At 45.4% G+C, this 15,651-nt stretch overlaps 2 protein-coding genes across 2 annotated transcripts in view; one reads left to right on the top strand and one right to left on the bottom strand.

The window, feature by feature from the left end:
- LOC139583845 (GTPase IMAP family member 4-like) overlaps positions 1-2,211 on the top strand; it is a 796,172-nt gene extending 793,961 nt beyond the window's left edge. The window contains exon 4 of the transcript XR_011676629.1: positions 2,133-2,211. The gene's annotated coding sequence lies outside the window, so the exon portion shown is untranslated. The remainder of the gene's footprint in view (positions 1-2,132) is intronic.
- LOC139583841 (collectin-12-like) overlaps positions 1-9,572 on the bottom strand; it is a 57,738-nt gene extending 48,166 nt beyond the window's left edge. The window contains exons 1-2 of the mRNA XM_071415378.1: positions 9,030-9,572; positions 4,125-4,175 (exon numbers count right to left, since the gene is read on the bottom strand). Coding sequence (XP_071271479.1) covers positions 4,125-4,175; positions 9,030-9,036 — 58 coding nt within the window. The 5' untranslated portion in view covers positions 9,037-9,572. The remainder of the gene's footprint in view (positions 1-4,124; positions 4,176-9,029) is intronic.
- Between the last annotated feature and the right edge of the window lie 6,079 nt (positions 9,573-15,651).

The raw sequence follows: 15,651 nt of genomic DNA, 5'->3' as shown, positions 1-15,651 counted from the left end.
ATCTCAGGAGTCCACCCACCATGACAAAAATGACCTCTCTACATGTGCTCCTCTGACTGTTCCAAGCCTCTACCTGGACTGGAGAGACAGAGCTCACTCATCCACATCACTAACTGACAACAGAAGATATGAAGGTAATGATGCCCAGGTCGGTGGTTGAAGTCCAAGATGGCTGACGGCTACTCAGGCCCATGACAGATCCTTCTTTATTCCAGCCTTAAAAGAGTATGTGGGGGTTCGGCCGAACAACAGAGTCCATTTTTTCCCTCCTTCTAATGACCTTCCTATGTCAACCCGCCACAGAAAAAAAAAAATATGTCAGAAACTTTGAGGACTGGGGAGGTAATTTAGAGCTGGCTTCAATTTGGCAGAGGAGAGACTGATGGGAATACCATATGAATTCACTCAGCCCATATGTGCGTGTGTGAGAGAGAGAGAGAGAGAGAGAGAGAGAGAGAGAGAGAGAGAGAGAGAGAGAGAGAGAGAGAGAGAGAGAGAGAGAGAGAGAGAGAGAGAGAGAGAGAGATAGAGAGATAGAGATAGAGATAGAGATAGAGTAATGTCTTTATTGTTTTGAAACTTCTGTATGTGTAATGTTTACTGTTCATTTTTATTGTTTATTTGACTTTTGTATATTACCTACCTCACTTGCTTTGGCAATGTTAACACATGTTTCCCATGCCAATAAAGCCCCTTGAATTGAATTGAATTGAATTGATAGAGATAGAGATAGAGAGAGAGAGAGAGAGAGAGAGAGAGAGAGAGAGAGAGAGAGAGAGAGAGAGAGAGAGAGAGAGAGAGAGAGAGAGAGAGAGAGAGAGAGAGAGAGAAAAAAGACAGCAAAAGGAGACACAGTGAAACAGGACTATATCTGTTGAATATGTATCTGTGCCTAAACCCAAGGCCATATCCTCTCAGCTTCTTCTGACACGGAGAGAAAGAGAGAGAGAGAGTTAAAATGGTGACTCCACACATATGTCACCAATTGGGTCAAGACGTCACCAAAAGCACATAAACACATTTCAACATGTGGTCACAAAGTGTTAGTAGGTCATGTGTGTTGATATTACACCTTCTAGCTTTTTAATACCACGATCCCAAGTTCTTCGTGCCGGAAAGAACGCCAGAGGTAAGCCTGAGTTCACTCTGCTCTGTCTCACTCGGAAAATACAGCCATCTTGTCCTGAGAGAGTTAGGATATGCTGAGAAAAAGAAGAAAAAGTGTTTGGCTCGATGCTCTGCGAATTCTCTACCTGCCTTACGGATCAGCCTGATTTTCATAAGAACGTAGGGACTATTAGCACCCGCCGCTGTCTGGGATTCCCAAGCGAGGATAAACGGAAGGACATACTAGAGCAGGAACGTCTGATAAACAACTTGAGACAGATGAGGTAAACAAAAGGGACAGAAGAACTTTCATAACCATCCGTTTCAATTTTCAGTAAAATAACCACTAAAACTGTCACATCTACATGACACTAATAGTCAAGATCAGGATTGTCCTAAAATAACATGTTACCCACATTTCCCATATTTACAGTAACACCACCCCTCATCCCCACCTCTGGTCCTACAATTCTGAGGACATTGTCCCCAGTTTCACTAGTGCAGCAAGTGGAAACACCCTATTTAGGTATTTTGGGGGCTAGTGTAGACAGTTTAGACAGTGTAGACCACGAATCATAGCTGAAATCACAAAACTCTGTGTCTTTCGGCCAAACACCGGGGTAAAGTCTTATAGTGGAAATGCGGTAAAATGCCCTATGCTGGTTGAGACACCTCGACACCCCTCTCCATTGAGTCTCCATAGTGGCATCTCTACACAGAGTAGCACTGGTACCATGTAGCAGTGAACAAGCCTTTTCATTCAAACACATTGCACTACGGGGCATTAATACTAAAGCTAGGCATAGAGAAAAAAAATTGGTTCATAGTTCAAAGGTTACAAACGTTGCACTTAAAAAAACAAGGCTATACACTTTGTTATGATCCTGGACAATAACAACTCCAGAGTAAGGAGGCGGGTCCAATAAGAGCAGAGCGGGCCAGGACAACAGCTGCCTTTGGCTGCGTCCGAAATAGAACCCTATTCCCTTTCATAGGGCTCTGGTGAAAAGGAGTGCACTATATAGACATTTACATTTACATTTAAGTCATTTAGCAGACGCTCTTATCCAGAGCGACTTACAAATTGGTGCATTCACCTTATGATATCCAGTGGAACAACCACTTTACAATAGTGCATCTAACTCTTTTAAGGGTGGGGGGTTAGAAGGATTACTTTATCCTATCCTAGGTATTCCTTAAAGAGGTGGGGTTTCAGGTGTCGGAACGCAAGCCCATGAGTGGAGGGCTGGCGGCTCGCGGCGCAGGGTACTCACACGAAGACAAACAGGATGCTTCCTCTCGGGTGACACTGTGATGAGAGAGATTGTGGTAAAGCACAGTTTGAGTTTGTCTCCGCTGGTGCTGGGGTAAACATCGGGGACCACTCCCACCACTCCCTCCAAGTCATTCTGGATTGGAGTAACTCTCTCCAGAGAGAGAGAGTGAGCATGACAGAGAGGCTCCCAGATCCCTCCTTGGATCAACAGTACAATGGTGCAGTACTCTCGCTCTCTCGTTCTCTCGTTCTCCATCGCAGGGGGTGTGTTTCTGTCTTTCCCATTTCTTCTCTTTCCCTCTCTCACGTTGTCTTTATGTGTATGTGAGTTGCAGAGTGTGAGTGTGTAAGTATGTGTGTGTGTGTGTATGCATGTCTATCAGTGAATGAGTGTATGTGTTTATGAACTGGTGACCTCCTGACCCCATCAAGCTGTGAGTGCTGCTTTTGGTACGGGCTAAACCGCTAAGGCTGTAACCCAGAAAAAGCTGTTATGTTTAACCCCGCACGGTCCCAAAGGCAGTGAGTAGACACAGCTCATACTGCCTTGTGTCTGTCCTGTCATATAAACAATGGCTACATAACAGCTGATCCTCAACACGGGGGCCCCTCAGGGGTGCGTGCTCAGTCCTCTCCTGTACTCCCTGTTCACCCACAACTGCGTAGCCAGGCACGACTCCACCACCATCATTAAGTTTGCAGACGACACAACAGTGGTGGGCCTGATCACCGACAACGACGAGACAGCCTATAAGGAGGAGGTCAGAGACCTGGCCGGGTGGTGCCAGGACAACAACCTCTCCCTCAACATAACCAAGACTAAGGAGATGATTGTGGACTACAGGAAAAGGAGGACTGAGCACGCCCCCATTCTCATCGACGGGGCTGTAGTGGAATAGGTTGAGAGCTTCAAGTTCCTTGGTGTCCACATCACCAACAAACTAAAATGGTCCAAACACACCAAGACAGTCGTGAAGAGGGCACGACAAAGCCTATTCCCCCTCAGGAAACTAAAAAGATTTGGCATGGGTCCTCAGATCCTCAAAAGGTTCTACAGCTGCAACATCGAGAGCATCCTGACTGGTTGCATCACTGCCCAGTATGGCAACTGCTCAGCCTCCACCTGCAAGGACGGCCCAGAATATCACTGGGGCTGAGCTGCCTGCCATCCAGGACTTCTACACCAGGCGGTGTCAGAGGAAGGCCCTAAAAATGGTCAAAGACCCCAGCCACCCCAGTCATAGACTGTTCTCTCTACTACCGCATGGCAAGCAGTACCGGAGCGCCAAGTCTAGGACCAAAAGGCTTCTCAACAGTTTTTACACCCGAGCCATAAGACTCCTGAACAGGTAATCAAATGGCTACCCGAACTATTTTCATTGTCTTTTTTACTGTTGTTTTTATTTATTAACTTATCTATTGTTCACCTAATACCTTTTTTTAACTTAAAAATTGCACTGTTGGTTAGAGCCTGTAAGTAAGCATCTCACTGTAAGGTCTACCTACATCTGTTGTATTCGGCGCGTGTAACAAATAAAATTTGATTTGATTTGATTTACATCGCAAAAGAGACCCTACAGTATTCCCTATATAATGGCACTGATTTCGACCAGGGCCCATAGAGAATATGGCGCCATTTAGGACGCATGCAAAGTATCACTTGATGGTGATGAGGAAGATCGATATTTATCTCAGTTGGGAGTGGGAGTAAAGAGAGTGAAGAGAGTTGTGTTGTACTCACCGAACCGCTTGTATCCAAAAGACTGTACTTCCTCCTCGTCTGCAAAATCGTCTGTGGGAATAACAACAGACACACGTGTGTTAGAATGAGGTCCAGGAGAAAAATCACACACAAGCACGGCAACAAAAGAACAAATGCAATCGATATTTATCTAGAATATAGTGCCGCAGGCACACACTGAAATCCACTGCATGGAGTAATAATCGTGTCACGAAACCTTCGTACACTGTATGTCTGCATCCCAAGTGGCAGCCTATTCTGTGTATATTGCACTACTTTTGGCCAGTCCTATGAGGAATAGGGTACCATTTGGGACGCAGGCCATACGTATATCAACTCCCCAGCCACCATAGTTAATGATACCTCATTGTACTGCGGGAGGAGTGAGTACCCCACCCCCACCTCAGCAGAGGTCAGGACAGAATGTTCTCCCAACAACTGTTCTGTTACTACTCTGGCTGAGAGACCTTATTATATAAATCAAGCCTTTAAAGCCTTAACTATCACACAAAATAAATCGCAAGATCCTGAAGGGACTGTTTCCATAATTATTGGCACCCTTGATGAAGATGAACAAAAAAATTATGTATAAAACAAATAATACAAATACTAGGGAAATTATATTATTTTATACTAATACAATTGCTCAGAGAAATAGATTTTGTTTTACAATTAAAAAAAAATCTAAAAAAGATAGGTGTCAAAATTATTGGCACCCTGTTTTCAATACTCTAGCACCCTCCTGTGCGAGGATAAAGACACTGAGACTTTTTAGACAATGATTTATGAGATTGGAGAACATGTTGGGAGGGATCTTAGACCATTCCTTCATACAGAATCTTCCCAGATCCTTGATATCCTTCATCCGCTCTTATGGACTACCCTCTTCAATTCAAACCACATGTTTTTAATGGGGTTCAAGTCCAAAGACTTAGACGGCCATTGCAAAATGTTTATTTTGTGGTCAATTAACCATTTAGCTCTATTTCCATGTCATCTGACCATAGCACCTCCTGGAGTTTGATAAACGGCATTGGCACTTTGATTGGAACCGGTGCTATGCCCACGCACACCAGTAGAAGGTTTGGCGTTGAAAAACAGAAGCATATGCAGAAAAGTACCTCATACCTACAGTTAAATATGGAGGTGGATCTTTGATGTTATGGGGCTATTTTGCTTTCACTGGTCCTGGGGCCCCTGTTAAGGTCAACGGCATCATGAACTTTACCAAGTACCAGGACATTTGAGCCAAAAACCTGGTTGCCTCTGACAGGAGGCTGATACTTATCCGCAAGTGGATTTTCCAGCAAGACAATAACCCCAAGCACTAATCAAAATCCACAAAGAAATGGTTATTTGACCACAAAATCAACATTAGGGCTCTGGTCAAATGTAGTGCACTATAGCGAATAGGGTGCCATTTGAGACACAGCCTAGGTAACCAAATGGATACAGGACACCAACAGGCATTTGGGGTAGCCAGGATACTACACAAATGCTTTTCTCTATAGGAAGGATAAATAGGCCTTACTCAGCACATAGCTTTATCATCATGGTATGTCATGGAGGCTGTAACTCCCCATCAAGTGCCTCTCTCTGTGTGGAAAGGAGACAGGAGGACTCAGGCCTGTATAAGCCACAGGCTGCGGTTTCTCTGGGTTGTTGACTATAAACCCTAATTAAACTCCGTTACACTACACGAGAACCCAGCGCAGGTCAGCTGCAGAGAAAGAAGAACATCACTCATAATGGCTAGCAGATGTACACTCTTAGAAAAAAAAGGTGCTATCTAGAACCTTAAAGGGTTATTTGGCTGTCCCTTTAGGAGAACCCGTTGAAGAACACATTTTGGCTCCAAGTAGCAACCTTTTGGTTCCAGGTAGAAACTTTTTGGGTTCTACATGTAACCCAAAAGGGGTCGGTGTCAGTGAGTCACAAACCAGTGAAATACGTAGAGCCAGGTCGCTCTCTTTCATGGTCCTTCGAGTATGGTTCCGGGGGATCCAGTGGACTACTACCATGTGGAGCTACTACTACCCTCTCTGGAGCCTATGTGAACCCCACGCCTGCCGAGGTTCAGCATGTGGGGGGGGACCAGACCTCACCGGGGCCGGCCATCCAGACTTCACCCTCCAGTGTCCTATCCCAGGGGAACTACCTATTCCTGCTCCTGGTTGTGATCTTGTTCACCATCTGCCCTGGTCTCACCAGCACCGCCTCCTGATCTGACCCTGTGTCTTACCTTTGGGGCCTGCTCCGGGGCTTGCCCTGGACACTCCTCTGGTTCCTGCACTTGGGGACTTGACTGCCTCAGTTGGGGAACCGCCGCCTCCATGCCTGCTCTCCTCTGCTGGGGCACAGCCCACCTCTGTGGGGGAACCACCGCCCTGCACTTACTCTCCACTACTGGGGCATGGCCCGCCTCTGTGAGGAAAACCCCCCCAGCACCTGGACTTGTTACAGTGGGCTGGCCATACTCCAAAGTGCCACCCGCATGGATGCCTTAAACCCTCTGTTCCCTGGCAGCTCCTGACCTGCAGCTGATGGAGTGACTGCATGGAATAACTACACGGGGCGGCGGGGAGCACCACTACTGACATTCCGGCAGGGGAATCCTTCCCTTTTGTGAATATGCTGCACATCTTTTAGGGGTGGCTGTTACAGAACCCCCCTGCCGCGGGCGTTACATATCACTGTTTGTGTGAGCATTTGTTGATTTGCTTTCTGGAGCCACGCTGTCGGACTCACCCATCCTCAGCCTTTCAACCCCTCATGTGAGAGATCGATTTCTCCTACAGCTCATGGCTTCAGCCAATCAAACAATAGCCATGTGTCTCACCCCAATGCGTGCTCTAGCCTTGCAGTCTCTCCAGGCCCTGATTGGCTAGCCAGCCTGACCCACGCTCTCCAGGAGAGTAAATATTGCCCGTATCTGAACGGTGTTATTCCAGTCTGTGAGTGTGGGTGGATATAACACAGGAACTTGAATCACACACAGGGATGCGTGAACACAGAGAACATACCCATGTTCATCTTCTTCTGCCTGTGATTAAAGTTACTTAGTGTGTTACCTGGGGTGGCAGGTAGCCTAGTGGTTAGAGCGTCGGGCCAGTAACCCGAAAGGTTGCTAGATTGAATCCCAGAGCCGACAAGGTAAAAAGCTGTTGTTCTGCCCCTGAACAAGGCAGTTAACTCAGACTAGGCTGTCATTGAAAATAATAATTTGTTCTTAACTGACTTGCCTAGTTAAATAAAGGTTTTAAAAAAATAACTCTTGGACTGCTTTATTCCCCTCTAACCGGGGAGGGTGTCAGTGAGTCACAAACCAGTAAAATACGTGGAGCCGGATTGCTCTCTTTCAACTACTTTTGACCAGAGTCCTAGGTGCCCTGGTCAAAAGTAGTGCACTTCATAGGGAAAGGTGTGCCATTTGGAACTCAGCCTGTGTCCATGATAGAGAGAAGGCCACACACTAAAAAACGAGGGTTGTTTGGGAAGGTTGGTGGTTCTATGTGGAACCATAATGACTCAAAGGACCGTTTGAGCTCTTCAGTGGTTCTATACAGTTCCCAAAAGGGTTCTTTGCTCTTTTAGTGGTATTTCAAATGTAGGGGCTGTGGCTCATTCAAATATTTTGGGGGCGTGGTTTGCTCACAACTCTTTTTGTGCAACCGTGAGTGAAAGTGTGATTCCAGTTTATTTCATGTGTTGTGTTAAGACACCATATATTTTCTATGATCGTGGCAAGTGATTGTGTCTTGTAAAAGACTCATATATGGCCTTGTGTCAATTGAGAATTGTTTAATACATCAGTCCGTGGTTCTCAATCTAAATTCTCTCCTCAGGGACCTGCAGGTGTTCCAGAGGTAGCTCACTTGATTAAATGGGTCAGTTAACACAATAATAACACCCATGGAATTTGAACAATATAATATGGCTGACCAGAATCAAAAACCCTGTATGGTTCTTCTATAGGATCTACAAAGAACATTTCAGATTGAGAAAGGTTCCTTATAGAACTATTGTCCCTAAAGGTTCTGTGAAGAACAATAAAAAAGGGTTCTATATAGCCCCAACAAGGGTTGTAACCATAGCGGAACCCTTTTTTGGTGCAATATAGAACCTTTGTTAATGGTCCTTTTATAGAACCTCAGGAAAAGGGTTCTTTATAACACCATACAGGTTCCCTTTAGAACCTAATGAGCATTGTTCTTTATTGAACTTTCAAAACAAGGTTCTATATAGCACCAAAAGGGTTCCGCTATGGTTACAAGACAAATAACCTCTATCCGGTACTATTTAGAACCATTATTTTTAAAGTGCATATGAACATACTGAATGATGTGTTCCATTGTTCCTCGATCACTTCTGAATTTGAGAGACATACGAGATGAGTCCCCGTCTATGGTGTCATTAGGTCATGTGTCACACGGGTAACAAAACATTGAGGTTCCACAGGGGAGTTAACTGTTTGTAAATATGCAATAGTATACATTAGGTCTATACATGGAATCATAAGGAGAGAATCAAATCAATGCTATACACCTCCCTGCATAAAATATGGTTAATATTTCCCTTTGAATAACAATTGAGCACACTGTCTTATTGTTAGTACAGGCTCGAACAAAAGCATCACTGATATACAGTATATCACAAAGGACCTATAAGTAGCCAAACAAAAACGGTTACTCAATCAATGCACCACTATAGAGAATGATGCGACTGGCGGAGAAAGGCCAAGTCATTTCACAATACAGCTGAATTCCACACCACAGGCACTTAATCTCATCCAGATGTGCAACACTCAGATACAGAAAATCGTGAATTTTAATTTTTTGGCTACCACTTCAAACTTCTCAAAACGATTTTAAAGATGAACAGCACCTTGCATAACACATACTGTACCTTTCATGGCGTTGTATAAATCTGTTAGGAGTGCAGAAGAGATGAGAGTCGCTATGTCACTTTTTGTTCATCTCAAAATTCAGTCCAACCGAGCAGGTTTGAATCAGTTGCTGGGAGAACAGCAAACTAAACGCTCGCACAAAAAGTTCCGATCCTCCAATTTCAAAATGTGAGGACTGCGCACGACCGTAAAATGTTAATCTCGAACATCCCGTTAGAATCCCATTGTTCCGTTATTTGCCGACACTGTTCGATAAAATCTGGTTAGAGAAAGTTACATTTCTCTGTATTCGTAATATTTTGTGTTGCACTGGAAAATGCACCCGTGGCTTGTGTTAGGTTATGTTAAATATGTCTCTTTCCAGTGTGCAGCGCTGACCACAATCACAAACTCACAAACATTTTAGAACCGAAGGATGTCCCGCGTCTGCAGCCCGGTTCTACACACCCCACACACTCCTCGCTCTCCTTAAAGGTGAGGATGCCTTTCAGCGCAAACTGTGGGATGCCTTGAGAAACTGCTGGCAAGAGATGAGATTAGATTACTGGGTGAAAAATCTGGTACCCATTAAAGACCATTTCAAAGGGGTTGGGCAGGGGGGCTAAACCAACGTCACTGGACCTGCCAGCGACTTTAATGCATTGTGTTTTAGATTTTGCATTCCTTCTCACTTCAAGTAGGATTTTGATAGGCTATTAGACAACATATTTGGAATGTTGAAACTCCATCCATGCTCTCGCTTTTATGCCTTACAAAAAAAGATTTCAGTTTTGAAACTGCGGTAAAAGTGCATTAACTGCAGTCTACTGTGGTATTTTGAAACAGTACTTGCAGAATAACTGCAGTGACTATTATCAAAATTGGGTGAATTTACTGCACTCTAACTGCGCTTACACTGCAAAATTACTGCAGTAAAAAAACTGTTCTTTTTGGATGCAGTAATTGTAGCATACTGCAGTTATACTGCATTCTAAATGCAAACTTTTTTCGTAAGGGATGAAGTTCTAAAACGTCTCCACTACTACCAATGACTATTATCACATTTGGGAGAAGTTATCACAGCTGGGGGTGTGGAATGCCATACCATTTCATTCAGCCTAATGGGAACCCACACATAGAACATGCCCTCTCTGGTTTGTGGCCCCTGAAACCTCTTTGCCCTGGAGAAGCAGTCCACTGATCAAAGACACATGCTTTTCTCAGGCTAATTAGCACATCAATGCAATATGACCCCCTTTTATCTTATGTTAGCCGCATGTTTTACTGAGTGTCTAATGGAATACTATTTTTGGGGCGGCAGGTAGCCTAGTGGTTAGAGTGTCGGGCTAGTAACCGACAGGTTGCTAGATCGAATCCCTGAGCTGAGAAGGTAAAAATCTGACGTTCCGGTCATTGTAAATAAGAATTTGTTCTTAACTGACTTGCCTAGTTAAATAAAGGTTACATTTTTTTTTAAACACACAGTTTTTCTGGTTGTCCCGAAACAATAGACAGTCACCTACATTTGGCTCTTATGTCCACATTGAACAAAGCTGTGTGTGTGTGCAGTACGCTCCCTTGGTGTTCACCCTCAAGCTGATCCTGATCCAGATCAAGCTGATCCTCTGGTACGCACTAAGTCGCAATCTGATTCTACAAACAGATCGATCTCTGACAAAACAGACAAGGTTGACTCGACTCTGAGCCCTGTAGAGCTCTGATCAAAAGTAGTGCACTGTATAAGAAATAGAGTGAGATTTGGGACTCATCCTTCTTCTCTTTGGATAACGGAGCCCATAACCCAGGCTCAGTGTTAAGGGCTTGGCTTATGACAGTCCGGAGTGTATCAGATTCCAGAACTGTCTGAAATAATTTTCGCTTTTCATCCAGTGTTTTTCTTATGGCTGCAAAACTGTTGTTTTACTATCGGCCATAATTGCAGCTGCAGGCTGGTATTAGGGCCCGGGTAATGATCAGAGTGGCAGGCAGTCTGTAGACCAGGCTCCTGCTGGTCCTCTTTCAGAGGTTGGGACCTCATTTGCTGGGTCAGGGCTCTTAGCAGTACAGAAGGGTTCATATGAACCTGGCTGGAGATAAATACCACATAGGTGGTATCGAACTACAAGTTCCACATTCTTCACTAAGTTAGTCAAGGAACGTGCTCTAACGCCCTGGACCAGCGCTAGATGGTCACATGATCAGAGCCTTTGGTGGCTCGGTATCCATGTTGTAAATTTGGGTCCTGGTATCGGTTGTAAGTTTGGGTCCTGGTATCGTTTTTTTGTGTTTGCTAAACGCTAACTACTTTCTGCTCTGCTTGTGTAGCTAATGCTTCCTTGCTTGGGTAGGATTTGTATTTGCTAAAAACCCACTACTTTCTGCTCTGCTTGTGTAGCCAGTGCTTCCTTGCTTGGGCCAGTAGTAAGAGTAAATTCAAAACGGCTAACCAGCTGATTTTGTACCTGACGGTGCCCTAGGCCATGTGGCTTCACAATGAAAGTGAAAGATACTCAATGAAAATGAAAGTGCTGTCCTGAGAAGGCTTTGGCTTGGACCAGTTCATGTGACCATCGTCTCTGGCTGGGTTCGACTTCCATTGGGCGTCAGGTTGACTTTGTGAGAAAGATTGTGGCTGTTGGCGAAGGGTCTTCCGGTGAAGCGACCTCGGGAAAAGGGGTTGTCTGAGGCCGGGAGAGAGCAGCAGCGGTGGTTGGAGTTGATATGAGGCTCATTCCGGTTTCTCTGGCAGTGTTCAGAGTCCTGATTCCAGGAATGATATACGGTACTATCCCTGGTTGGCTCTGGAGGCTTTTCAGAGTGTGAATCGGATGACAGCCCATGGTAGCCTAAAGCCCCTGCTTTGGATTCGGGGGGGAGAGTGAACCGTTGGTGGTTAATGTGCCTTTGATGGAGCTGTGTCGTAGGGCGGCAGATCACCTGGGGGTGGATTGGTCATCTTCTCACCTGCAGTGGAGTTCCTCCAGGTTTGGGGGAAGGTATTTACCTCTTGTCCCTGCAGCGGTGAAGCGTCGCTTACCCCTGTTTAAAGATTTTACCGATGAACTAAAGGCAACCTGGGATTGCCCTCATTCAGCCAAGCTGGTGCTACCAGGTCATGGCGGGTTCAAGAATGTAAAGGGTATGTATGGAGGCGGAGCTCGTTTGCACACCACTGATGGATGGAAGCTGGCGAGTTACATAGCTCCAGAGGCTAACAAAGGGGTTAATCTTAACACAATGCTTTAGAATAAACAGTACCGGTTCTTGGTGGATCAGCCAGAATAAGTATACAAGGTTGAGGATGTTGGCAGCCCGGTCGTTGAATGTGGTCACGATGCTTCAGATGTATCATATCGATTTGCTGTAGGAGCAACATGGGTGGGGCTCTACTTTCTCTACTCTATCTCCACGAAGTGGAGAATGCACCTCTCTGTGGGTGCCCAGATATGGGACCGGTTCGGCAGGTCCAACGTAGATCTTTATGCGTTGCGAGAAAAAAAACGTGCATTGTCGTCTGTTCTTCTCAATGAGGGATCTGGGTGCTTCGTTGGGAACGGATGCTTTGGCGTGTCAATGGCCTTTGGAGAGGGTCCGTGGAGGCCACCGCGGAGAAGGTCCGTCAGGAAGGTCTGTTGTTGATTCTGGTGGCCACCCGTTGGCCCAGACAACTCTGGCTCCCGAGGATCATCCACCTCTTGGGCGGGGAACCGTGGAGGGTTCCTTGTCATCGGATCTATTGTCCCAGGCGCATGGGAGAGTTTGGCACCCACAACCGCAGACATGGGATCTGTGGGTTTGGCCCCTGAAAGGTTGAATTTGACAGCGAGGGATTTACCCTCAAATTGAATTAGCACGCGCACCCTCTACGAGAGGGTTGTCTACGTATAGGTGGCGCGCATTTGAGGGTTGGTGTCAGATTAAAGGAGTTTCTCCTTTTCCAAGCTCTTTGGAGGACATTTTGATGATTTTGCAAGAGATTTTTGAGCAGGGTCTTTCTTTTTCCACATTGAAGGTTTATATGGCAGATATCTCGACGTGTCATGTAGGGATTGGCGCCGCTACCCCGAGGTATCATCCTTTTGTGGTGCGGTTCCTGAAAGGCGTGCGTCAGCTCAGACCAGTGTCTAAGCCTATTGCACCGACCTGGGAACTGGCGTTGGTCCTGAACGCTCTGTGTGAGCCTCTGTTTGAACCAATGGAGTCTGTGGACCTGATGGTCCGTTCCTACAAAATTGCCCTACTCATGGCCTTGTCGTCGGCCAAGACAGTTAGGGATCTCCACATGCTATCAGTACACCCTTCTTGTTTGCAGTTAGTGCCTGGCGACTTCAAAGTGATGTTACATCCTAATGCAACTTTTTCTCCCAAGGTTATGCTTATGGCTTACAGGTCCCTGGCTTTTGAGCTGTTCCCTTTCTCACCTCCTCCGTTTGCTTCCAGTGGAGAACTGAGGTTGCATGGCCTGTGTTTACGCATGTAAACTGAGTCTACAAAACATCTTTCCATGCCATAGACTGATCAGGTGAATCCAGATGAAAGCTATGATCCCTATTGATCTCACTTGTTAAAGGGGAGGAGACAGGTTAAAGAGCTCCCGGGTGGCACAGCGGTCTAAGGCACTGCATCTCAGTGCTAGAGGCGTCCCTACAGACACTGGTTAGATTCCAGGCTGTATCACAACCGGTCGTGATTGGAAGTCCCATAGGGCGGCACACAATTGGCCCAGTGTCGTCTGGGTTAGGGTTCGGCCGGGGTAGGCCGTCATTGTAAATAAGAATTTGTTCTTAACTGACATGCTGACATGCTTAACAGACATAAAGGTTAAATAAATAAGGATTTTTAAGCCTTCAGACAATTGAGATTTTTTTAAAAACTTTTATTTAACTAGGCAAGTCAGTTACGAACAAATTCTTATTTTCAATGACGGCAAAGGAACAGTGTGTTAAGTGCCTTGTTCAGGGGTAGAATGACAGATTTTTACCTTGTCAGCTCTGGGATTTGATCTTGCAACCTTTTGGTTATTGGCCCAATGCTCTAACCACTAGGCCACCTGCCACCCTGCCACATGGATTGTGGTTGGATTCAGAGGTTGAATGGGTAAGACAAAATATTTAAGTGCCTTGAAGGGGGGAGGGGGTGTTCTTAATGTTTTGTACACTCAGTGTATATGAATATGAACAAGGTTATCCACATTTGTGACCAGCTTTTTGTCTGTTTCGCTAATCCAGCGTGGGCGCTTTCTAAGCAGGGTCTTTCTCATTGGATTGTGGATCTCCCTGGCATATGACAGCAAAAGGACAAGGGTTGCCTAGCGGTGTGCGTGCTCACTCTCTCCACTAGGGGTGTGGTGGCTTCTTGGGCATTATTCAGGGAAATGACAATTGGTGATATCTGTGCTACAGCAAGTTGGGGTTCCCCACATACCTTGGTGAGGTTTTATCGCTTGGATGTAACTGCTGTCAATGTGTTCTTATGATGGGTCCGGGAGTGGGTGTTAGGCAGCACGCAGGTTGCGCATTTATCCGTGTTATCCACAGTTCCCTGTGGGTTTGACCCTTGAGCTGCTGTGTCTGTCCCTGTACTATAGCCAGGGAGGCGGGACTTCCGAGGGTGGGCTCGTCATCCATTGGGCATGATTTCAGTTTTCTTCAGATGAATATGATTGGTTGTGGACTCCCCATAGTATGTTATACCTTGTTCCCTCCTTCAGGGAATAGTAGTTATATTCATGCCATGGTGTTTGGGTGTCTCTGGCATGGAGCCATCCTGAGCCCCATGGATGTGAGTGAGTGTTTGTCCGGTGTTTGGGTGCTGGCAGACATTTTAGATTAAGAGTAGAGCCAATTCTCAGACTCCAGTGCCATTGTCTGTCCTATGGGTCCTATGGGTCTCTCTCGCCCTCTCTCTGCAGTGTGAATAAGGGGGATTCATGGAGATAGTTTCACTAGGACACAGCCTATGGAGAAAGAACTCTCTGGAGCCCTATGGAAAAGATCAACAGACTGTTATTGTTGTTTTTGTTGTTTTTGTGTACGCAATGAAACTGTGGTCACTAGTCAGCGGTGCAGGTAAGGTGCTGATGATGGCAGGCTTAATGGTGAATTTTGCAAATATGCTATAGGATCTAAGCTGACTGCTGAGAACAGTAATATAAATAGAACAATCCTTGGGTAATGCGCACACCTTACTCTCAAGAGCAAGCCACTACAAAGTCTGCTGCTTCTGTTTTGGAGGATGATATTCTCTCATCTCTGAAGGAGTTTTTGTCATTCATCCCAAAGCATGTTCCCATGTTGCTCTCTGATTGGTTTGTGGTATGTAATACGTTTAAAAAAAAAATGTCATTAGGCATGTATGTAGGCTTCTATGAAGTATACAGTTGAAGTCGGAAGTTACCATACACTTATGTTGGAGTCATTAAAACCCATTTTTCAACCACTCCACACATTTTTTGTTAAACAAACTATAGTTTTGGCAAGTCAGTTAGGACATCTCCTTTGTGCATAACACAAGTAATTTTTCCAGCAATTGTTTACAGACAGATTATTTCACTTATAACTCACTGTATCACAATTCCAGTGGGTCAGAAGTTTACATACACTAAGTTAACTGTGCCTTTAAACAGCTTGGAAAATTCCAGAA

The sequence above is a fragment of the Salvelinus alpinus genome, chromosome 8 (genome assembly GCF_045679555.1).
Source record: "Salvelinus alpinus chromosome 8, SLU_Salpinus.1, whole genome shotgun sequence".
NCBI classification, from domain to species: domain Eukaryota; kingdom Metazoa; phylum Chordata; class Actinopteri; order Salmoniformes; family Salmonidae; genus Salvelinus; species Salvelinus alpinus.
This window is presented reverse-complemented; position numbering and strand designations above follow the sequence as displayed.